Consider the following 24,754-nt stretch of genomic DNA (forward strand, 5'->3'; position numbering starts at 1 on the left):
TTAAGATTCAGAGAAGAGTAAAGAAGTGGAATAGGCATATGAATTATACAGATTTTATAATAAAGCATTGTAAGTCACAAAAAGTTGCTTCCTCATTTTATTTTATAACTTAAATCATCTCTTTGAGATCCAGGGTATTCTCAGAACTACTAGTAGTTAATAAATGCTGAAGGTCTTTAAAACATCTGTGCATTTATATATACATATATGTATATATAATGTAATTTCCTTTTATCTAGCAACATGGCAGTTGCAATTATTTTGGAAGTAACAAGGGTTAATTGTAGAAAAGGCCACATAGCTAAGATGGTTAAACAAACACAATTCTCCTTAGCCTGTAAATGAGTAGACTTTAACTTGGGGAATCAGAACATTCTTAGGACCGAGAATTTTTCCCTCTATTTACAATTAATTTATTAGTAAATACTAATATTGAAATTTCTATCGTACTTTTAGAAGAAAAATGACCCTTTAACAAATCAACTTGAAAAACTAGCACTTAGTATCATAAATCAAAAAGACTTTAAATTAGTCATTAAAGTGATGCCTAAGCTATTTTAAAACTTAGAAAAAGATCTATTAATTCTATAACATGACAAAGGCATTATCTACATTAAGTCACTTAATCTGCATTACTACCAACAAAATATAACATTCCCAAATTACTGACAGAAAAATAGGTTCATATGGCAAAGCTCAAAACTATATGAGGTGAAAACCAAAACTTGGAAAAGCTCTTCCATGATGATCATCTCTGGAACATCTAAGTCAATGTTACTGGGATCATATTTCTTACACTGCAGAAGAATGTTTCCATAATTTTAAGGGAGAATAGCTTTAATATACATTCAATTTCTTATATCTAGTGCAATTCTAATGTGAATGAGAAAAAACTTAGAAGAATTTACCAAATACTCTTAGCAAAAAAGAACGATTATTACCAGCTAAAATCTACTTCATTTTACTTCCTACAATGCTTTTTAACATTATCATTTTGAACCCTAACAAGTTCATGAAGTAGGTGGTATAAGAAGCCAAGAATTGTGGTCTTATGCTCTCAGACAAATGATGGAATCTGTTTGTCTGACTCCTGGTCCAGACTGTGTCTCTGATGTGCTTGCCTCCATGAAACCTTCAATTTTTTGTGATTTTGCAAACATCTATATTTTAAAAGCTGAGTCAGAAAATGTGAAAGATGAAAAACATCATAGAAATCATAGAAAGTTTGGGGTTTCATTAGCTTTCCAGGATTTCAAAAAAAAAAAAAAACCTATTAATTTGTGCCTTCGTAATTTAAAATATAGCCCTTTATATGCCTCAGACAATGCATATACTGAAGTATCATCATTTTGCAGATGTAATTGTTACAACAGTTACCAATTCAAATAACACATTTCACTTCCAGATCCTCTTTGTTTATCTGAAAGATTTTTTTTTCAGATTGCTAACCAAGTGGTAAAGGTAGCATATGTATCCTACATTCAACCTTAATGGATTTAGCGATTAGTCACATCCTGTGTGGTGGTACATCAGATACCAATATCCTGAATATTTTACCTCCTTTTGCAGGTGCTGCTGGCTGTAATAAGAGAAATCTCTTTAAAATATAATCCTGTCGGGCAGCAAGCTGACTAACCATTACTTGTGTATGACTGTACACACTAGGTTTCAGAATTATAAACTATACCTCAATACCTTTGTGGTGTTCAAAAGAGTTTATGATTTGGGCCTCCCTGGTGTACAGGGGTTAAAGTCTCAGTGCTATCAAGCTATGGTCTGCCACTGTAGCATGAGTTTGATCCCCGGCCAGGGAGCTAACCCACATGGCGCAGCAGACCTCTCAAGTCTCGCCCACTGCTCCCCTCAGTGTGCTCCCTGTCTATGGGAATCCTCTCAACCCCTGCACAACTGGCTTAGACACAGTTCTTGTATGCATAAATAAATAATAAAAATTAAAAATAAATCTTTTTAAAAAAGAATTTATGTTTTAATTTTGGATTTAACATTGAATTTAGAAAATTAAAATACAATTTTTTGCAGTTTGTATTATATGCTTAAAAGATATATAACAAAAAAAACCCACTCTCATAACAACTACCCACTCAAAAATAGCACTTTCTTCATTATGTTTTAAATCTGTTGACACAACATGCTATTAGTATCTAGCTATTTTAGATTTTTGAGATACACAGTAAGTCATTTTCTGGAGTGCTGAAGAACACTGATTTTTATTGTATAATATCTCAGAGGCATTTTCAGATATACAATCTCTATAATATAATGTTCTAATCTAAAGGGTGCAACAATAACAAGAACCAAAATAACACATACACCAGAAAAAATGAGTTCCAAAAAATTAAGTCTTATAATATCTGAATATTAAAGAACATCAAAAGCAAGAGTATATGATGACAGTCATTCCTAAAACAAATTAAATTTAGAGCACCATAAAAATACCAACTTTATGAATATACACAATGCATATGTATATGCATATCATACATTTAGTATCATGCAGTATCGCACATTACTTGTAATTCACAAAGGAAATAAGCATATCAAGTCATTTCTAAGCATACAGTCTATCTTAAAAGATACTTCTCTCGCAGCAGTAAGAAATTCTCAAGGACATGATACGTCCAACTATAACCTCTCAACAGAACATGTTTAACCTGGGAGGTGGGGGGAGAGGCAAGACCCATCATTTCAATATACTGAAAGCAAATATTCTCATAGGAAGATGGGTGGAAAGACAGTCTGCACTCTTTCTGCTCCACTGAAGAGCCACTGTGTATCATTCATGCCTATGGTCCCCAGGGTACAATAACCAATCACACAGACTAGGAATGTCCATCACTCAGAGGACTGATAGGAGTCCAGCCCAGAACTTGTGAATACGGTAATATGAACATGGGAAAACTAAGACTCACAGAGTTTTGAGGTTTGACAAATTGCAAAGCTACTGAGGACCAAAAACAAACCCTGTGTAAAAACTCTTCTATTATGGACATCTCTGGGGCAACCTAGTCCGTCTCATTCAGCAAAGGAGCTGGTGAACAGGGCAGGGAGGAATTTCTGGCTAAGAGAGAACAAGTAAACAGTTTGGTCAAACCTTTGGGGGATGAGAGGAAGAATATGGAGAGACCAGGAGCCTTGGACGGTTAGCAGTCAAGAGCTTACCAGAGAGCAAGAGACACAGTGAATAAGGCCAAAGAGAGCAAGGTTTACACCTTGTAAGGAAAACTCCAAAACATAACCAGTTTTCATTTGAGGTTGTGAGTATCCCTGATGCATGGACACATGTTTTATGGGACTCTCACAACCATGAAATACCTAAAAATAAATTTTGCTCATAGTGGCTAATATAGTCTATTTTTTAAACATCTTTATTGAAATATAATCACAGGCCATAAAATTTGTTTTAAGTATACAAGTCTATGTTTTCAGTATTGTACAGTCATGCAATCATCACCAGCATCTAAATTTAGAACATTTTTATCACCCCCAAAACAAACTCATTAGTAGACAATCTCCATTACCTCAACCCTCAGGCCTACGCTCTGAATCTAAACCGCCTTTTCTGGTCATTTCATATACATGGACTCAGACAATATGTGGTGTTTTGTGACTTGTTTCCATCATATAGCATAATGTTTTCAAGGTTCATTTATGTGTAGCATGTATGAGTAGTTCACTCCCTTTTAAGAGTGAATAATATTCCAATATAAGGCAATATCACATTTTTTTCAGTTGATGGACATTTGGTTTCCATTTTTTGGCCACTATAAATAATGCTACTCTGAACAACTGCGTACATGTTCTCTGTATAGACGTGTTTTCATTTCTTTTATATACGTATGGTCTTTTTGAGACCTTTAAAAGAAATATTAAATTATTGTCATTTCATATCATGTAGATAGAGAATATGAAATTTGATTTCTCAGTTCTAATAGCAGCTGATGGAAAAAAAGAGAATAAACAAAAATAAAGCTTAATGGCATAAATAATCTAAAGTTGGAAAGCCAGATAGGAGAAACAAATAGTTAAGAAGGCAAGTCATTTTTATGTAATCTTTCCAAATGGAAAAAAAAAATAAGATAAAATAATGACTAAAACCACTTTTCTACTTTTTTCGGATTATATTTTCCATATAATCTATTTTTCTGTTTTCCTTTTAATACAGAAAAGATACTAGAAATAGGCAGGATGATATAAATTTTCACCCTCCTGCCTACTGCCATTGATCTTGCTCCCAGCTAGGACTGCTGCACGCGTGGCAAAGCACAAGAGGAAAGCATACCATGTGGTCCTAACATACCATCCCCACCTCAGTGGAAAATGACCTGTGTTAAGTACCTCCCTGGACCAATTTCACATATTTCTTTCCATCTTTGAAAAAAATGTAGAAGGCTCTAATCATCTGTTGTGTATTCACCATCACCAACCGCCATCAAACTCCAGAGGGAAGTAAAAACCTTCCAAGAAAGATGGAGTATCACTAGTGAGTCAAGTGGGGCTTCAAATGTTACCTTTGTGATCAACTGATCCATGTTCACTATGATCCATGAAACACTTGACATCAGCCAGATTCATTCTGTGACTCTCTAATCCTGAACATTTCTATCTACCCCGGGCATTTACCCAAGGATCCCAAATGACAGAATCAGAGCACCAGCCCCAGCATAGGTGTGTTCTGGGGTTGGATTCCCGCACTGCCCTGTCTACCTGTCTCGAACTGTATCCAAAGCTAACTCAGGAATATCCGTCCACTTATTCTGAAAAACAGACTGAACTCCTTCAAAATAACTGACACACACAAAAAAATACTTCCAGGTCCTCAAGTCATACTAAATTTCAGTTTCAATTATAATCTGTTTGTGCCAATATGTCAAATACACCAAACCTTAAAATTAGCAAGTACTGGTTATAGCTTTCTAAGAGCACTTTTTGTATGAGAATGCATGGGAAGTATTTATTCTCAACTTCATGTTTACTCAAGATCCAAGACTACAGTGTGGCAGACACTGAGCATACAAATAAGATTGAGGAAGCACCATGGCTTTTAAACATTTACAGTGAAGGAGAAGGGAACAGTTTTGTTCTGTAGAAAAACAAAATTATATACACACAATGAAACAATTTCATCCAGGTCAGTACAGGAGCTGTGGAAGCCCCCAGAAAAAGCACAAAGAAGAGAGACTCAAGCAATCCTGGAATACTGGGTCAGTCTCTCAGAGATGGCTGGTCTGTATGAACTGAAGCTCAAACAGATAAGCAGACAAATGGAGCAAGAATTCTAAGCAGAAGAAACAGAAAATGCTACAGCCAAGGAAGGGCAATGTAAGCAAGTTCAAGTGGGTGGAGGATGGGGTGTGGGGAGAGTATGGGGCGTGGAGAGTTTGTTGAGAGACAAACTAGAAGCAGAAGGGATCCTGCAAGGGACAGGTTGTGCTAAGCAGCAGGACTGGCCTCTGGGATAAGAGTAGGATGAGACCTGGATTTCAGAAAGATCAGTCTTTCAAACACATTTATTTTCTTTTTGCTTTTTGAGAGAAAAGATAGCAAATGCTAACAATAAAGTGCATTTCATTTTATTATATTTGGCTCTATTTTCATTCAAATTCTGCAACAATGTAACTATGTTCCTAAAAGTCTCAATAAGTTTGTAAATATATAACATGTTCATTCTAACCACAAGATTATTCATTTAAAAAAAAACATTTTTTAAAGATTTATTTATTAATTATACAAGAACCAGGGTACAGGCCAGATGCAAGGGAGTGTGAGCAGATTCACCAGAGACAGAGCGGGGAACAGAACAGGCAGACTGATGAAATACACTGCTGAGGGGAGCAGCGGGCACAACAGGAGAGGTCTGCCGCACCATGTGGGACCCTCGCCAGTGGGCCGGGATCCAACCAGCACTGCAGTTTCACAGCACGGCGCTCAACCGCCTGCTGCACCAGGGGAGGCACCCCCCAAAAAAAACCATTTTAAATATGGTTTTAGTAATCAAAAGTCCTCCCTCCCCCAAAAAGGAAAGCACATTCACATTTTTAGAAGTTACTGTATGTAAATTCAAGTTGTTATTTTTTTAATAACAACAAATTGTTATTAAATAACTTTAAAATTTCCATGCTTAAGAGATAGAAGCTGTGGACCCAAAATGAGAGACCCAGATGAAGTCCCATGTATACCTGCACATACAATTTGCTCTTCTGATTTTGGTGCTGCTTAGACAAATATTAACATATTTACCTATTCTTTAATTAATTACACACCACCTTTTTAAGCAAAGAGGGAAAATCCAAAAAGGAATATTAAGTACTTTCAAAATGTCCATGCAGTACAAATATAGTTCAGTGAATGAAATATATTAGTTATTCAACTAGTCTTTACCAAGCAGCTTCATGTGGCAGCTCTAGTACCAAAGAGTTTCATAGTCATCATCCTGTTCAACACTCACATTAGCATTGAAGGAAATTATTCCATTTAAGAGATAAGGAAAGTGGGCCTCCCTTAGTGGCGCAGGCGGTTGAGCACTGAGCTGTGAAGCTGTCCACAGCCTGCAGTGCAGGTTTGATCCCCGCCAGCCTGTGAGGGTCCCACAAGGCGCAGCACACCTCTCCTGCCTCGCCCGCTGCTCCCCTCAGCAGTGTTCCCCTCCACTCTGCCTGTTCTGTTCCCTGCTCTTCTCTGGTGAATCCTCTCACCCTCCTGCGCATCTGGCCTGTACCCCAGTTCTTGTATAAAATAAATAAATCTTTAAAAGAGAGAGAGAGAGAGAGAGAGATAAGAAAGTGAAGGTCTATAGGGTTGGTCTCTCCAAGGATAAATGGTGAAAAAACCTAAGTCTCCAGTCCCAATCCACCCCCTCCCAAAAGAAGGACCATCAAGGGAAAATAGTGAGCTAAAAGATTTCCAGTCACTCTCCTTCCTCACTTTGCCTTCAACCCCTTCTTCCCCTTTCCACTGCTCAGCAATCTGCAGGGTTTTATACACCGAAAGGGATCCCATGCAAACTGTTCCAGTCATCTTCCAAGAGCACCTCAACCTATATTGCTGCCCTGTTCAAATTCCCCCAGTCAGTCCTGCCTGTATCAAACTGTATGAAGTCCCAGCATCCTGCCCAGACATTCACAGTCCTCCTCAGCTTAACCCACCATCTAACATGAATGCTTTCACCAGCCTGAATCCCACTACAGACCTATAGAACCAGAGGTCTTGGCCAGGCAGGTGCTTTCTGAGATCACTCCACTACCCAGTTAGTAAGCACTGCCCAAAATCAAGGCCAGTCTTCCCACTCACTAAGCCCAACGCAAACCCCAGAGACTAAACCCCACCCATGACATAATGACCACTCCCAACTCTGAAATCCAGACCCAATTAATGCAGCTACCTACTGTTAGAGTTTACACATTGTTCTGTCTTCTAAATTAGTTTTTTAAATGCAAGAATTTACTCTCATACTTCTTCATAGAACATGACATTTTGCACACAAGCAGTTCTTCCAATAAATCAAAACAATTTTTTTGAGAATGAGCACGGGGACTTCTTATGTTTCCCCTAAGTAGATTTTGCATGCACAGCATGCACACCAATTTTGATTGACTCAGAATTATGGAGCGGCAGGCAAACCCTCAAAAACAAGGGCACCACACTAAAAAGTCACTACACTTGGTGCTTTAGGCTGTGTCCATCGGAATCATGGATGAATACAGACAGGAGAAACACAGATACATATAGAGTCAGGACTCAATTATAAGCCCAAGAAAAGTCCATATAACATGGTTCTCAATGTCTAGTAGAGCACCCCCCTTTAGAGAGGATTTGGATGAGGGGATGGTCAAACATTTTCACAAGCAATGATCACAAGCAGAGTTTTTTGTTTTCGCTAGAGGAAAGTAAAGCTATAACTAAGTATAAGTCTTTAAATATCTGCCTGTTGAGGGCATTTCTCATATTAAGTCACAGTACTTCACTGTCCAAAATAATAATTTAATCTGAAGAGGAAACAGTTCAAAAATAATGCCGAAAAATAGTCACACCGCACCACAAAACGCTTGCTGCAGAGATAGCCTTAGTGACTTAGGGTCTGTCTTTCTCTTTTTCTTTTTTCTTAGCTTAGTTGGTTGTTACACAAAGCCATAAACATGATCTTTCCACATTTTTCCCCACCAGATGGGAGTTTGTCATGTCTCATGTCACCTAGCAACCTAAACACCACTCCACTGCTACCCAGCTACCCAATTGTCCATACAAAATTTACCTTGTTCTATTAAACAAGGGGTAAGGAGAATACAGGGGAATAAAAGTTAAAACAACTATTGCTATGTCTTTGCTTCACAACTATTTTAAAGAGGGTGGGGGAAATTGGCAGGAAAAAAAAAATTTAGTCTATACCATTACCAGGCAATTTAAGAAGAAAAAAATATTAACAGACCTAGAACATATTTAGACTCTTTCAACATTCTTGAGTCAACAATCTTGTGATCCAATGACTGAACTCTGTATACTACAAAGCCATCTTAAAATTCACCCACTAAACTATGAGTTGCACTTAAAGAGCATTTTTGCATTTGGGAAACCCCTGAATCATCCGACTCCTCTCTAGTTTATTATCTAACTCTAATGCTACCATCACCCTCTGAGAATCATCCATCCTTCCTTTCTTTTCCACACAGTAACCTCTCATACTTACTCTTTAAAACTCAACTCTTGCACACCTGAAACTAAAACAATGTCCTATGTCAATTATACTTCTCTCTATATATAAAACAAGACCAAGACTCAGTTCTTATGTCCCTTCTCTTTGGGATGCCCTCCCAGACTCCTTAAGAAAATTACACTCCCTTTTCTGTGCTGTCAGGTGACTGAAACCACTGCTAGCAATTTTTAAAAACAGGACCCCTCAAGTCCATACATTCAATATCCCAGAGGCATCCTCTACTCCCCTTCTGCACCAAAACATGCCAGCCCATGCCACTAGCTTCCTTTAGAAGACAATGGAATCTCATGCCCCACAGGGCACTTTCCACCAAGCAGCTAGAGGGGCACCCTAGGTGTCCAGCACTCTGAACAACACCTTAGACATAGTTAATTCTGAAGAGTTTTAATACACCAAGGGCTCGTGGCTCTACCCGTGTATCTCCCAAATAGACTATTCAACCGAAGTCCATCAGATGCATAGTGAAATATGGCTGCTTTCAAGCATGTGAAATTAGTAAAATGAAAGGAACTGTCAATCACCTCTCCTTATGAAGTCATTGAAGCACTCTGCAGAATGTTTATTATTGTCTACATTCAATTAAGCAAACACAGTCACCCTTACATGCTACCCCAAAACGCACAGAGCCAGGCCACTCCACTACCAGAGACAAACTGGAAATTTGAAAAGGGAAAATGCTTTCCTCCAAACGTTATTCTATTGCAAAAAGAAATATCCTCAGGTGCTTGAAAGTAACTTCTGCAGCGTGGGCTGTTGTCAAACACAGACATAGCCGATAAAACAATTTAAGAAAATGCCTTTTCACCTCTGACACATTGTAGAAGGATGCAGCTCAGCACCGACAATGCTATTATCACTCCAGAAAGAAAAAGGGAAATCTCAACTCTGCAAATCGGGCCCTGGCTCCTCAGCCCGGCATCTTATGGAACTAGCTCCACGTTGGTAAGCGATGAGGTCCTTGCATGAAAACTTTTAAATTCGGTGACTGATTTTAGGGTTGTGCTTTTTCAAGGCGGCTCGGCTTGCAAGGGAGCCTCTTAGCCTCCGGGATTCTGTGCCCAACAAATGCTGCCGAGCCAGCGGGAACTGGTGTCCCTCTGGGGGCTGCCTTCCGGACCTCGGGCTGCCACTGTCCTCCACTCCACGGTTCCCAAAACGTGCCGAGGGCCTCCGTCCGCGATCGGACGGGGGAAGAGAACTAGTCGCTTCGGTTCTTTGCCCCGCCGGGACGAAGGCAGTGCAAGGGGCAGAAATGCAGTCACTCGCGGTGGTGTGTGGAATCACTAAACTCTCCGCCTACCAAAAAAGTTCCTTCTCCCAGCCTGTGCCCGCGGGGCCTGGCGTGGAGACAGGCCTGGGGCTGAATTGCAGCCGCCTGCAGCGGGCCGCCTGGGAAGAGGCGTCCGGCCGGGCGAGCCCCGCGCCCCGGCGCGCAGGATTCGGGCTCTGCTCCCCGGGCTGGCTCCGCGGGCGCCCGGACCCAGCGCCCGCCCGGCGGCCGGAACCCCGAGGGACACGAGCGAGGCGTCCGGCCAGGTGAGGCTCGCGGGCTCCCGCGGGGGCACAGGCGCTACGGCCGCGCTCGCCCGGCCCGCCAGGTCGGTGCCGAGAACTTTGCAGCCCGCAGCCCCGGGCCGGGGGCGCCCGCGAGGCCCCGGCCGGGCCGCCGCACTTTCCCTTTCCCCGCCTCCCCTTCGTGTCCCTCCTCCCCTTTCCAGGAAGCGCCATATTGATCCCGGCGCCTTCGCCCTCCTCCTCCTCCTCCCCCCTCCCCCCTCCGCACCTCCCCCCCTCCGCCTCTCCCCCCGCCCCCACCCTCCACGCCCCTTGCACCCCCGGCCCCTCACCTTGGCGATGGCCTTCCGGTAGCGGGTCACCGCTTGCTGGATGAGGCTTAAAACTTTCATGTGGCCGTCTCCGCACGGCACGACCACCCGGGTCCTCCCGAAGCACACGGTCACTTTCATGCCGCCGGCGCCGCCGCCGGGGCCGGCCCGCGCCCCTCGCTGACCGCGGCCGGGGCTGCCCCAGGCCGGGGCGGTGGACCTGGGCGCAGCGGGGCCGCTGCACGGGCGCGCGGGAGGCTAGGGACGCGGGCGGGCGGCGGCGCCGGGGGGGCGCGCTGCTCGCATGCCCGGCCCGGCCCGGCCAAGCTGATCGCGCCCGGGGCTCGCTCGCCTCTCCCCGCCGCGGCGCTCCAAGCCTCCGGCCACCTGTTCGGCGTCTCGGCGCGCGCGGCGGCGGCGGCCCGGGGCTGTGTGGCGCTCGAGCTCACTCGGGGCCGCGGGGGGAGGGCGCAGCAGCGCGGGGAGGGGAGGAGGAGGAGCAGGGCCGGGCACACAACAGCGCGCACATGCGGCAGGGGGAGGTGCGCCCGCTCCCCGGGCTGGGCGGAGCGCCCGGACGCGGCTCTGCGCCCTCTCCGCCTCCCTCCCGCGGGCGCGGGGCTGCGGGACCCCGCGCCGCACCGCCAGCCCCCGAGGCGGCCCTCGGTCTTTGTCAGCCCGGGCTCGGGAGCCGCCCCGCCCGCCGGCCCCGGAGCGCTGGCACCCGGTCCCCCTCCAAACCCCGCTGGGCTGCGCTTTCCCCACCCAGCCCCTCCGGGGATGCGCGCTCCACGCCCCTCGAGGTCTCTCGGGAGTCCCCCCCACCCCCGCCCCTTTCTTTGTCACTTTTAATCCATTTCCTGGGACTGAAAGAAAAAGCAGTTTACTCTTGGCAGGGCAGCGCAGCTTCCCGAGACGTTTGGAGAAGTGGCCTCACGTCCCTTCGGAAAGAGAGGGACCCGCGCGCGTTTGCAGACGAGGTTTCTCCTCGCGCGAGGGCTCTCGCGCTGTGGGCTCCTCCCCTCGGCTCCGCAGTTTGGCTGAGATTTTGCACAAACCAGCTCGATCGACTGCAAGACCGGGCAGAGGTTGCTAAGCGTTATAAGCAAAGAATTCATCTGCTCTGGGGAAGAGGCTGGTGAAGCTTTAGCTGTGCCGAGTTTTCTTCTAAGAAGACTGTTTACCTGGAAGTTCCCGGTGACCCCGTGGTCATCCACCCACTTTAAGTGCAGAATTTGAACGTTAGCAATTCCGATCTTTTTTTTTTCTTCTTCTTCTTAAAATTCTGCAACGTAAGTAATTCTACCGCAAATCTATGAACAATGTCCTCAGAATGCCTTGGGAGAAAGCCATGCAAAGATCCCCAGGACACTCCGGCGTTTAAGTCAGGTTGGGAGCTCCCGGGAAAAGAAAACAAGTCCCTAATGAGTTGCATGCGTGCGGGACGTGAGACATTTTAAAAGAATGTGGTCAAAGTCAGGAAAAGTAGCCGTAGCTCATCTCTGTCTTGGTTTTTAGCTGTGTTTCCCTAATAACTGTTAGTGTGTTTGATGAATGGCAAATGTCAACGGAGTCTTTGTTAGGCAACCTCTGTCCCAGACGGTAGTAAGTTCATTTTTTGCCATTTGTTTCCAGGATATGTTAAAATAATTAAAAGCTCACGTGAGCTCGAGTAGAACTTCAGCATTTAGAACAGGAAGTGGTGCCTTCACCTCCTATTTAGACACAGACAAAGAGATTCATCTGCTTTCTCCAGAAACCCTGCTCTCTCCACTGCCCCAGACTGCCCCAGGTTTAGTGCAGTTTGTAACATGAAGATTGTGTATTTTGTCTACAGCCCTCGACCAACACATTCAATCACCTATTCAAGCAAGCCAGTGCAATAAATCAGGACTGTGTGCCATCATCGCCATCACATTCAAGAATATTGACCAAGTCTGGAAGTCACTTCTCCAAGACCACCAGAAAATTGCAGACAGACCCAGAAGTAGAGTCCAGGTTTCCTTCTACTTATTTATGAGAAAGGCTGTCTGTCATACTCTTATTCAGTTGCAACATTTCTTACCAAATAATTAAGTCTGTGACAACTATGACAATGACTCTTGCTGAAGTATTCTTGCTTCTTTTGTTAATACTTGTATCCACAACAATTCCTGATAATTATATTGTTTGAGTTCTAATGCATTGGGAAGGAAAAAGTGAACCAGTTTAAAGTGGGGTTTTCGGGCCACCCCTTGTGGCACAGCGGTTGAGCGCTGGATTGCAAAGCAGCCTGCAGCCTCTGCAGCGCCGGTTCAATCCCTGGCCACCAGGCGAGGGTCCCACATGGCACACAGACCTCTCCTGTCTCCCGCTGCTCCCCTCAGCAGTGTATTTCGTCAGTCTGCCTGCTCTGATCTCCACTCTGGCTCTGGTGAATTCTCTCACCCTCCAGCGCTTCCGACTATACCCAGTGCTTGTATAAATTAATTAATTAATTAAAAAATAATAAAATAAAGTGGGGTTTTCTCAAAATTATTCTGATTTAAAGGTAAGTTCAGGAATAGCTAGCGTACATCAGTACCTCTCATGGATCTAGATTCTGATCCTCATTTTGCCATTTACTAGAGCCTTAGACATAATGTGATATTCAGTCTCTCTCCACTCCCTGTTCTGTCAGCAGAAAAGTAGAGCTGATGATCTTCATCTCATGACCTATGGGGATTAAACAAAATAGTCTCTAAGATTTAGTACATGGTAATGTGGAGCACAGTAGAATCCCTTTACCATAATACAGGTGAAGAATAACAAAGTTTCAAGACAAAATAGCAAATGATGATTGAGTAGGAAAGAGGTGGAAGAAAACAGTGAAAGGCAGCCAAGACTCAGAAAAATCACTGGCCTGGTGATACAACAAACAACTAGAAAGGGACTGCACCAGAACTCATGCTTCTCAAGGGCTCAACTCACTATAATTCAATTCTACACACAGAGCCTCCCTTCCAGGTGGAAAGCACTGGCTAAATATTGCAGATTAAAAAGGTGAGAAAAATGGAGACTATATAGAAGGTAAAAGAAAGTAGCTATCCTAATAGACTGCCATTCAAGATGCTAACTATTGAGTGCTAGCAAAGCATTTATGGCAGGTCTATGTGGAGGAAGACTGTCTTCACAAAAGAGGCATCCTCAGAGTATATGCACACTACCTTATCTACCCCACTACCTTCCAATTTCAATAGTTAATAAGGGTGTATACAATTTTTTAAAACTATGATATAATCTTAGGATTAATAAGTATACCATCCATCCAATTAATCAGATAAATCCTTAAAACATTTAAATCTACCTACTCTATACAATGATACTCTTTATGTTAATAAATGATGAAAATTAGTTCTGTGTTATGTTAGAGCCCACTTAATATCTTGAATCAAATTCTGTAATCTAGTTTCACTAATATATTCACCTAACATCTAACCATGAAGTTGTATTGGGGTTAGGCACCTTCATATCAGTAAAGTGCTCAACTTGACCAAATTGCTTCTGGTCTGAGGGGAGCATAAAAGCAAACCCACTCCCAATGAGATGCAAAATCCACAAAGTCAGGGATCAAATATCACATAAAATTTTTTCTAGTGTGTTACTTTCTTAAATTCAGCACATTTCAGTAAAAAAATAGCCAAGAGTTTTACCTTTCCTTATATTTTTCATTCACAGTTGATTAATTCCGTTGGTTTTGGATCATATATCTTGGCTTTGTGTCTATCTACAAATGGATGGGGGGGGTCACCTGAGGTATAATTTCAATTATATCCAGCAGCATCCATATATTCCATGTAATAAATATACAACCCACAATTGTAGGAATGGTATTGTATTTCCCAGCATCTTACCCTTAGAATGGTAATAATTAGAAATAAAGAAGACATTTATAGGAATTTTTTTAAATTCACTTATACTTTGTAAGTTGACGTAATATCTGGTGTATGTCACACATATAGAGCACCTACTCAAACATATACCACTGACAATGTACAATTAGGGGTGCTGACCCGTATAAAGTACAAAAATCTGAAGTTTTTGACTCCCCAAAACATAACTGCAGGACCTCTCTGATGGTACAAGAGGTTAAGATTCAACCTCTGAGCTATCCACAGCCACTCACTGCAGCATGAGTTCAATCCCTAGCCAGAGAGCTACCCACATGCCACAGCAGACCTTTCCTGACTCACCTGCTACTCCCTTCAGCAGTGTATTTCAGTACATCTGCCTATTCTGTTCCTCACTCTGTCTCTGGCGAATCCTCTCACCCCCCCCACACACCTCCGGCCTGTACCCCAGGTCTTGTATGTATTTTTTTAAATACATCTTTAAAATAAATAATAACTTGCAGTCATTCCTTGGTAGTGGGGCAGGACCTAGTTTAGAACCCCTATAGATACCAAAGACCACTGATGCTCAATCCGGTTATATCAGCATTAGTTGTTTGAATCCATGAATGCCAAGTTGCAGATAAAAAAAATTTGCATATGAGTGGACACACACTGTTCAAATTCATGTTGTACAGGGTCAAATGAATTTAATATCATATTGAAAGACTTAACGATCTTATATGCCTAGCTTCGTATGCATTCAAACTAATCCAAGAAGTAGATCAGTAATGAGCAAGTAACTCTCTTCAACCTTTTTTCTGTAAAACTCTGTACTGCAGGCCAGGTATGTAAGTTCCTCCCCCAAGAGGTACCCAGTCTGATAAAGGTCTCAGATGTGAACAGACAACCTCTGAGAGTAGGATAGTATATATTAGGGTTGCAGATGTAACCAAAGGGAATTTTCACTCCTGTGACAAAGGAAAAGAGAGGCAAAAGAAAGCCATGTAAAGTAAAGCTGCCCAAGAGAAATATAAAGAAAGAAATGCTTATAATTTTTGGTCTTCTGGTGGTCATAGATGAAATTAATTTTATAGATACACTTTAGCTCACATTTTAAAAAATATTTATTTATTTATGCATATAAGAACTGGGGTGTAGGCCAAAGATGCAGGGGGGTGAGAGGATTCACCAGAGACAGAGTGGGGAACAGAACAGGCAGACTGATGGAAACACACTGCTGAGGGGAGCAGCAGGCGAGACAGGAGAGGTCTGCTGCGCCATGTGGGTAGCACCCTGGCTGGCCGTGGATCGAACTTGTGCTGCAAGGCTGTGGATAGCTTCATAGTGCTGTGCTTAACCCCTTGCATCACCAGGGAGGATCCGGAAGATAACGTATTGATGTAGATAGGAACCATGTCATAATGTAGCTGAGTTTAGCATAGAATTCAAAGATTATGGGAAATAAGGACTGTACTTTCAGACTCAGCTTCTCTTCAGTTGTTCAATATTAAACATAAGCCTAAAAAGGTACTTTTAGAATGAAGCATGAGATCATTTGAATTGTATTGGTGAGAGTAATTTCCAGCAAAATAATAGAAGGAAAAAAAGAAGAAATGAAAAGAATAATTGAGAGGAGAAACCTTCGGGATCCCCCAACTTGCTAAACTAGTCATCCTACATGAAAAGTAGAGGAGCCATTCGGTTCAAACGGAAGTAAATTGCACAGGACTAGGGACTAGATCAGCACTGTCAGTCTTCCTCTGGCTGACTTCTTTTCCCCTTGCAACTAATGCTGCCTCTTCACCCTAGAGGCTAATGTAATCCAAATGCCACCTGACTCACCAGCCTGTGATGCTACACCCTGGAACCAAGTCCTCACTTTCAAAATAGTCCAGGGTCACCTTCATCCATTTCATAGGCTATAGTTCCCCATGTTTTGGGGCTCCTGGTCCAATTCCCGGATATTACTAGAAGGTTGTCATCCCTGCCTTAATGAAAGAACCCATCTTGAAAAAGCTAGAGCAAAAGCTGAGCACACCATTCCCAGTGGCCTCCCATGTTACCCAGCCTCAGAGAGCCAGAAAAGCAGAAAACAATCATCTGCCATTCTTTGACCATGTCATGATCCACCACTCAGTGCCAGATCCCCAGTCTAATGCCTCCCTTCTCACCAGGCTCCAAAACATAAGAAAAAAGGAGTATGTTGATGATGCCCATGGAAGGCATCAGAGCACAGAGCAGGGTGGAGGTTGCCACAGCTGGTAATATTAAAAGTCATCTCTATGGAAGACAAATCTGCAAGAGGGACAAGCAAACCAGTCTAAAGTGCTAACTTTTTTTTCCAGCTGTCAAATATTCCCATTGGTCATAAATAATTATTCATCAATGCCAGTTGGAAGCAAAAGCATTTGATTAAACAAAGCAAATTTATAGTGTCAAAATCTTGGAAAGAATATTTGATGCAATTACATGTATAGCATTTTTTAAACTATAAATGAAGCTGAGAGGCAGAAAAATTCTCTACCAAATATATTGTTAGTGTACAAAACAGGATCAAATCTCAGGTTATGCAATTTCCCAACTTGCATAGCATATGGATTTATTCTACAAAGCTTAGTTAACTAAGAAGGGATTTCATAAGATAAATCAAAATGTTTTATAGACCATTTCTAGAAATTAATGGAAACATCTTAATATGTGAAATTATGCACAATGAATATCTTACTGAGAACATATATACACAGAGATCACAAATAATTGATCATTATGCCAGTGTTGTTGGTATAGGAAAGAGTATGTTACTAAGACCATCCCGTGATTTATGTTCCTTTTTTGTATGTCAGAGAACACAGAATTACCTTAAAGTTCAAAAAGTTATTTTTCACACAGAAAAAAAATTGGTTGAGAAAATTCTCTAAATTTCTTATTCATAATATTGCTGTCATAATTAAGCTGCTTACTTTTTGAGAGTTCAGCTCGACCTGAAGCAGGGTTTAGAGCAACTAATGATGTGGTAAGGTAGCTCAACATGATGCTTTATAAATGCCAGTGTGTTCAGCTAAATCTTTGAAGGCATAGTCCAGGGTCAACTTCGTGAGACCAGAGTGCTGACCTGAGTTGCTGGGGAAACCAGAGGTGTAAATAGTGAGATTATACTGCTGTTTGTGGGAATTTGGAGGCTGAACCAAGAATCTTTGCTGGGTAAACCTTTCTCTCCATGTTGTGGATGGTTCTACCAAGAGCATAAAATACTAAAAGCTCTTTTGTTATCTAAACAATTTCAGAAAATGATGCTGGAGTGGGAACAGATCAAGGAAATTTTTTTTAAAGATTTATTTTTTATTTATACAAGTGCTGGGTTACAGGCCAGATGCGCGGGAGGGTGAGATGATTCACCAGAGACAGAGCAGGGAACAAAACAGGCAGACTGACGAAACACACTGCTGAGGGGAGCATCGGGCAAGACGGGAGAGGTCTGCCCCGCCATGTGGGACCCTTGCCAGCAGGCCGGGATCAAACCCGCACTGCAGAGGCTGTAGACAGCTTCACAGTGTGGCGCTCAACCACCTGCGCCACCAGGGAGGCCCTCAAGGAAATATTTTAATCATGTTTTAAAAAAAAAGTGCATAAGTAAATCTCAGCTTTAAAGGACTTCTGGTAAAAGACTATGAAACAGCTTTAAAAGACTATTAACAGGGCCTCCCCAGTGGCACAGCGGTTGAGCGCTGGGTTACGAAGCTGCCTGCGGCCTCTGCTGCGCCGGTTCGATTCCCGGCTGCTCCCAGGCCACCGGAGGAGGGTCCCACATGGCGCGCAGACCTCTCCTGCCGTCTCCTGCTCCCCTCAGCAGTGTACTTCGGTCCTTCTGCCTGCTCTGCTCCCCGCTCTGGCTCTGGTGAATTCTCTCACCCTCCCATGCTTCTGACTGTGCCCGGTGCTTGTATGTACGTATGTATAAATAAATAAATAATCTTTAAAAAAAAAAAGACTATTAACACATTAACAAATATAAGTCACATTAACAAATGTGACAGCAGTTTTATTCAGGAAAGAGAAAAAAATCATTGAGCTTGATAGTTGAAACAATATGCTTTTTTTTAAAGATTTATTTATTTATGCATACAAGAGCTGGGGTACAGGCCAGAGATGTGGAGGGTGAGAGGATTCACCAGAGACAGAGCCAGAAACAGGAGTTTAACTGAAACAAACTGCTGAGGGGCGAGACAGGAAAGGGCTGCTGCACCAGGTCACTCCCTGGCAGGGGATCGAACTCATGCTGCAGTGGCTGCGGATAGCCTCATAGTGGCGCATCTTTTGGCGCCACTCGGGAGGCCCCCCAAACAATATACTTTTACTTGACCTTCTCAAGATTAAATGGCTGAAATACTCTAATCCTGGAACAATGAGGATGTGTAAAGGGAAAATTTGAATTGGAGTCACTGTAATGAAATTAATAAATTACGTGGGACCTTCTCAGAGTGTCTCCAGAGCTACAGGTCTATTTAGGTCACCAGCCTAAGTGAGTCCCCCAGTACTTACATCCACCCTGTTGAAGGAAAGAGATCCTTTTCCCTCAGAGCCAACTCTACTTATGTCAGAGGTGCTGAGTGCAGCGAGTCTACTTTCCAATGAAACCCAGTGCCCAGGCCCCTTGTGTTCTCTAGAATAATTCAGTATGCTGGACCAGTGCACAACACCCACCTGGTTGACCCTCTGTACCTTCTTTCAAATAACTGATTCATCCTTCCCTGTCAAATTACTCTGTTAAGCTAGGAGTTCAATTTCAAAAGCTTACAACTTCAAAATCCCCGGGTGCTTTGGAATTTCATCTGCTCAATGTCTAAGCAGAGGCTATAAACTTGTTTCAGCTGAGTAGGTTTACTTTGGCGAAACCAATGCAGTTGGCCCCAGTCCTGGCCTCAGAACCCGCAAAAAAAAAATCTTTATGCTCTCAAAGCAGCAACAGATCTCCCTGTCTTATCCAAGCCTTCTCTCAAACAGGAGATCTTGTGAGTGACCTTCTCATTTCTCTGCTGAGAGATCTTCAATGCTCTCCATTTTGTTCAGAGACAAAAATCAAAGTCCTTATCTACGATGGCTTACCAGGATCTATGTGACCCAACACTCATCCCCAAAGCTTGCCTACTGCTCTCCCTGTTTACTCCACCCAGACGCCCTGGTCACCCTGCCAATTCTTAAACAGGCAGAGCAGGATCCCTCCTCAAGGCCTTTGCATGTACTGTTCCCTCAACAGACCTAGAATGTCCTTTGCCACAGTGTCTGCTTGTCTCCTTCCCTCTCTTCACTGGGGCCTCTGCCTAATGACAGCTTTGCATTTCCTGACCACCTAGCATAGAACAGTGTCGGCTTTCCTTGTCACTCTGTCCCCCTTTATTTCTTTGCCACAGCACTATCACCATCCAACACATCACAATATTATTTATGTTTTGATTATTTGTATTTCTTGCAAAAATAATGGAAATTCCATGAGAGCAAATACATCTATTTTGTTTCCCACTACGTCCGCAGTATCAATGATAGTGCTTAGTCCATAAAAGGTGCTCAAAAATGGTTTTCTAAATAAATCTCAATCCCTAAATGACTAGCAAGACACATGTCACTTGGGGAAAAATTTCACCTAGGGGATCTGTGGCATCATTTTCACTGGAGCCCAGACTTGTGAGGTAGATCTCATTATGTTTCCTAAGTGATTGTTATTTTCACAGTAGTAAACACTGATGGTACTGTGACAGACAAACCTCAGTCAGGAGGTATGTACTCTTGAAAGTACAGGTGTGTACATTCAGCCCACACCCAAATCTGACCCTCCCCCCATTTTTGTATAGACTGTGACCTAAGAATGGATTTTATACTTTTTTTCATATCTTGAGAAAAAAAATTAAAACAAGAATAATATTTTGGAGCATTACATGAAACTCAAATTGCAATGTCAATAAGTACATATTAATTGAACTCAGACAGGCTCACTCACTATATGTTATCGATGGCTCCATCAGCAGCGGTGAGCAGCTGCCACAGAAATCACATGGCCCACAACATGTAAAATATTGACTATCTATATCTAAAATATTTAGTAAAATACTTACAGAAAAAGTTTTCTAGCCGTACTTTAAAACAATATATGGTGATTAAAAGATGAGGCAGTATAAAGTAGACATGACACTTGACTGAAAGCAAGAAATATGTCTTCTTCCATATTTGCCTCTCATTCTTCTGGAACCTTAACAAGCTAATCTCAGAGCTTCCATTTCCTCATCTATTACAGCAGGTACACTGTAAAGCAACCCCCAGTCAATTACACCCTACTCTAGGTGGCACTAGGGGTTAAGCACAGCACTGGGAAGCTATCCTCAGCCTCTGCAGCTCGAGTTCAATCCCCAGCCAGGCAGGGAGCTACCCACATGGTGCAGCAGACCTCTCCTGTCTCACCTGCTGCTCCCCTCAGCAGTGTGTTTCAGTAGATCTGCCTCTTCTTCTGTTCACTCTCTCTGGTGAATCCTCTCACCCCGCACCTCTGGCCTGTACCCCAGTTCTTGTATGCAAAAGTAAACTAATCTTTTTTTTTTTTATTAAATAATAAATTTTATTTTTATATTCCCCCAGACAACTGCACATGCCCCATTCTGACCCCAATCCCTCCCCTCCTGGCCCCCACCCCCCAAAAAGTGTCTCTGGTTCATAGTTTTTGTTGATTTTGATTTTCACTTTCTTATAGTTATTCTTTTTCCTGATCCCTTATTTAAGTTTTCTAGATTCCTGCTATGAGTGAGACCATCCGGTATTTCTCTTTTTCTTTTTGGCTTATTTCGCTGAGCATGATCCCTTCCAGCGCCATCCATGTTGCTGCAAATTGCATGTGTTTATCTTTTTTGAATGCTGAGTAAATTCCATGGTATATATGTACCACATCTTCTTGATCCAGTCATCTATTTTTGGGCATTTGGGCTGTTTCCAAAGCTTAGCTATTGTAAATAGTGCTGCTATAAACATAGGGGTGCAGGTGTTCTTTGGAATTGATGTTTCTGTGTCCTTTGGGTAAATACCTAGGAGTGGAATTGCTGGATCATATGGAAGCTCTATGTTTGGTAGGTCCAGAAATCTCCACACAGCTCTCCCTAGTGGTTGGACCAGTTTGCATTCCCACCAACAGTGCAGGAGAGTTCCTTTTTCTCCACACCCTCGCCAACATTTGTTGTTGCTAGTTTTTTTAATATGTGCCATTCTCACTGCTGTAAGATGGTATCTCATGGTAGTTTTGATTTGCATTTCCCTGATGACAAGTGATGTTGAACATTTTGTCATATGTCTGTTGGCCATTTGCATTTCCTCTTCAGAGAAGTTTCTTTTTAGCTCTTCTGCCCATTTTTTGACTGGATTATTTTCTTTGTTGTTGTTGAGTTTCATCAGCTCTTTGCAGATTTTTGTGATCAGTCCTTTATCATTAGTGTTGGGTGCAAAAATGTTCTCCCAGTTGGTGGGGTTTCTAAAAGTAAACTAATCTTAAAAAAAAATTTAACCCTAGTCTATAGTCTCTTACCCTTGCATATGGACAGAACCTGTAACCTGCTTCTAATCAATAGAAGATGGCAAATGCGATGGGATGCCACATCTGTCATCATGTCCCGTTACTATAAGAATCCCATCCTAGCTCACTAGAGAGGATTCTCCTACTGCCTTTACAGAGGCAAATGCCATGTTGTAAAATGCTTGTGATGAAGTCTATGTGAAAAGAAGAAGGGAGGGCCTCCCTGGTAGCACAGCTGTTGAGCGCTGGGCTGCGAAGCTGCCTGCAGCCTCTGCAGCACGGGTTTGATCCCCAGCTGCCAGCGAGGGTCCCACATGGCGTGCAAACCTCTCCTGCTGTGCTCGATGCTCCCCTCAGCAGTCTGCCTGTTCTGCTCTCCACTCTGGCTCTGGTGAATTCTCTCACCCTCCCGCACTTCTGACTGTACCCAGTGCTTGTATAAATAAATAAATATATCTTTAAAAAAAAAAGAAGGGAACTGTGAGTACCCTCAGCACCTGAGAACAACTTTAACTGACAGCAAGTGGGAAGCAGAGCCTCTCCATCAGGAAGGGAATCCTGCCAACAATAAATGAGCCTGGGAGAAATAAGCCTGGGGAAGTGTTTTCCCTAATCGATCCTCCAATGAGAATGCAGGCCTGTTAGCAGTCTATGAGAGCACCAGCAGAGGACCAGCTCAGCAGGTGCCTGGACACACAGAAACTATGAGAAAATAAATGTGTTACTTTTAAGCCACTGTTTGTGGCAATGTGTAACATGACAATAAAAAACTAGCAAGGGCCTCCCCTGTGGCGCAGCAGTTGAGCGCTAGGCTGCAAAGCTGCCCGCAGCCTCTGCAGCACCGGTTCAATGCCCGGCCAGCTGGCGAGGGTCCCACATGGCACACAGACCTCTCCTGCAGCGCCCGCTGTTCCCCTCAGCAGTGTAGTTCATCAGTCTGCCTGTTCTGCTCCCTGCTCTGGCTCTGGTGAATTCTCTCACCCTCCCGTGCTTCTGACTGTACCCAGTGCATGTATAAATTTTAAAAAAAACTAGTAAGTGGTGACCCTGACCCTTATCCATGGTTTCCCTTTCTGTGGTTTCAGTTACCCATAGACTACATCAGTCTGAAAATATTACATGCAATAAAATATTTTATTGTTATACTTGCTCTATTTTATTACTTGACATTGCTGTTTATCTCTTGCTGTGCTTAATCTACAAATTAAACTTTATCATAGGTAGGTATGTATAAGGACAAACAGTGCAAAGGGCTTGGTGCTCTTTGTGGTTTCACTGGGGGTCTTGGAATGTACCCCCATGGATAATTGGAGACAACTGTACATCTATACAATGAAGTCTTTGAATTGCATTTTAACCTACCTTGAAATTCTAAGGTTTCTCTTAAAGCTCTGTGGCCTGATGCTAAGAATCACCTAGGATATTATTAATATACAAATTATCATGACCTTTCTTTTGAGATTCTTATTCAGTAGGATAAGGTGGGGGCCCCCAAAGTCCTTATTTTTAACCAACATCCTGGGTGAGTCTTATCATCAGTGAAGTTTAGAAAGCGCTGACTGTGTTATAAAAATGAAGGAGGGAAATTTATGTGGGTTAGAAGTGGTCAGAACTAAGGTGACCATAGCTTTGATGAACAGAGAATGAATGGAGTGATTTGTTTATGTCAAAGACACCAGATTGTTCCTGCACCTTCAACTAGCCACCTGCTAGGTTCTCTGGCTAAATATTCTTCTCTGATTAAAAAATTCCTGCTCATTCTCTGACATTATATCTCTTCTGTGAAGCTGTCATCAAAATTGCTCAGCAAGGACACTTTTCTCATTTTGGGTGCCCATTATACTTTGCATACAATTCTATCATTCAGTTAACCTATGTTTATACAGTGTCTATGTGCCAGACACTGTTCTAGGCTTTAAGAATCTAGTCATAAATAAAATGAGTACAAACTCTTACAATAAGTGTTTGTTTATCGCAGTGGTTTTCAAAGTGTGGCCCCTGCCCCACCAGTATCAGCAGTATCCTCCTGACTTTCAGGACTAGCCCCGACCTTAAAATTCAGTAATTCTAGAGAGAGCACCCAGTCATCTGTTTCTAGGAAGCCCTCCCACTGATTCTGACACATGCTAACACTTGAGAGCCACTGGTTAACAGGACTGTTTCCTAACTACACTTAAAATATTATGAATATTACAATATTCTATTCATTGTTAGCCCTTAGAAATCTACACACACACAAAAATCTTAGTTCATGTGTTGATAAAATTAGACAATGCATGATTGAAGTTAGAGTCATCTTTAGGATGATGTGGGGATCAGTGAACTGGAGAACTAACCCAAGATAAATGACACACCTCTGCTCAAGTTTTATATAACTGAAATCAAGTTAAAATGAATATCAAGAGAACATTTGACATAAAATCTCTCAAAAGCTTCAAAATCAATATTGAATGCAACTGTCAAGTTGGCTGTCAAAATAGGGAATATGAAACTCCTTGCTCTTGATGTACATGCTGAGGCTGTTACAGTCTCTGTGCATGTGTGTCTGCGCACATGTGTACATATCTATGTGTGTGCAACCATGTATCAGTGCATATTTAGTAGCAAGTAAGATATGTAAGTGTATACATACATTCATGCATAATCTCCTTTTGTTCCCCCAGGGTCTTTGCTCATCATACTAATAGTGTGGGTCTTTCTTCCTTGCATCTGAGGGTGGTTCTGAGGTAATTCAGGTGGGGGTGGGGGTGTTGCACTGAGCAGGAGCAGGATGTAGGCTCACAGGAGAATTTTCGTGAAGCAA

The 24,754-nt window shown here is 42.7% G+C and overlaps 1 protein-coding gene across 15 annotated transcripts in view; it reads right to left on the minus strand.

The window, feature by feature from the left end:
* The window catches only part of PARD3 (par-3 family cell polarity regulator), a gene marked incomplete at both ends in the record, with an annotated part of 584,385 nt that extends 573,690 nt beyond the window's left edge, over positions 1–10,695 (minus strand). For all 15 annotated transcript variants that reach the window (XM_084254375.1, XM_084254377.1, XM_084254376.1 and 12 more), the window contains one exon: positions 10,576–10,695. In XM_084254375.1, the coding sequence (XP_084110501.1) occupies positions 10,576–10,695 (120 nt within the window). The remainder of the gene's footprint in view (positions 1–10,575) is intronic.
* Positions 10,696–24,754: the final 14,059 nt, after the last annotated feature.

Source organism: Talpa europaea (assembly GCF_964194135.1).
Source record: "Talpa europaea genome assembly, chromosome: 14".
Classification (NCBI taxonomy): Eukaryota; Metazoa; Chordata; class Mammalia; order Eulipotyphla; family Talpidae; genus Talpa; species Talpa europaea.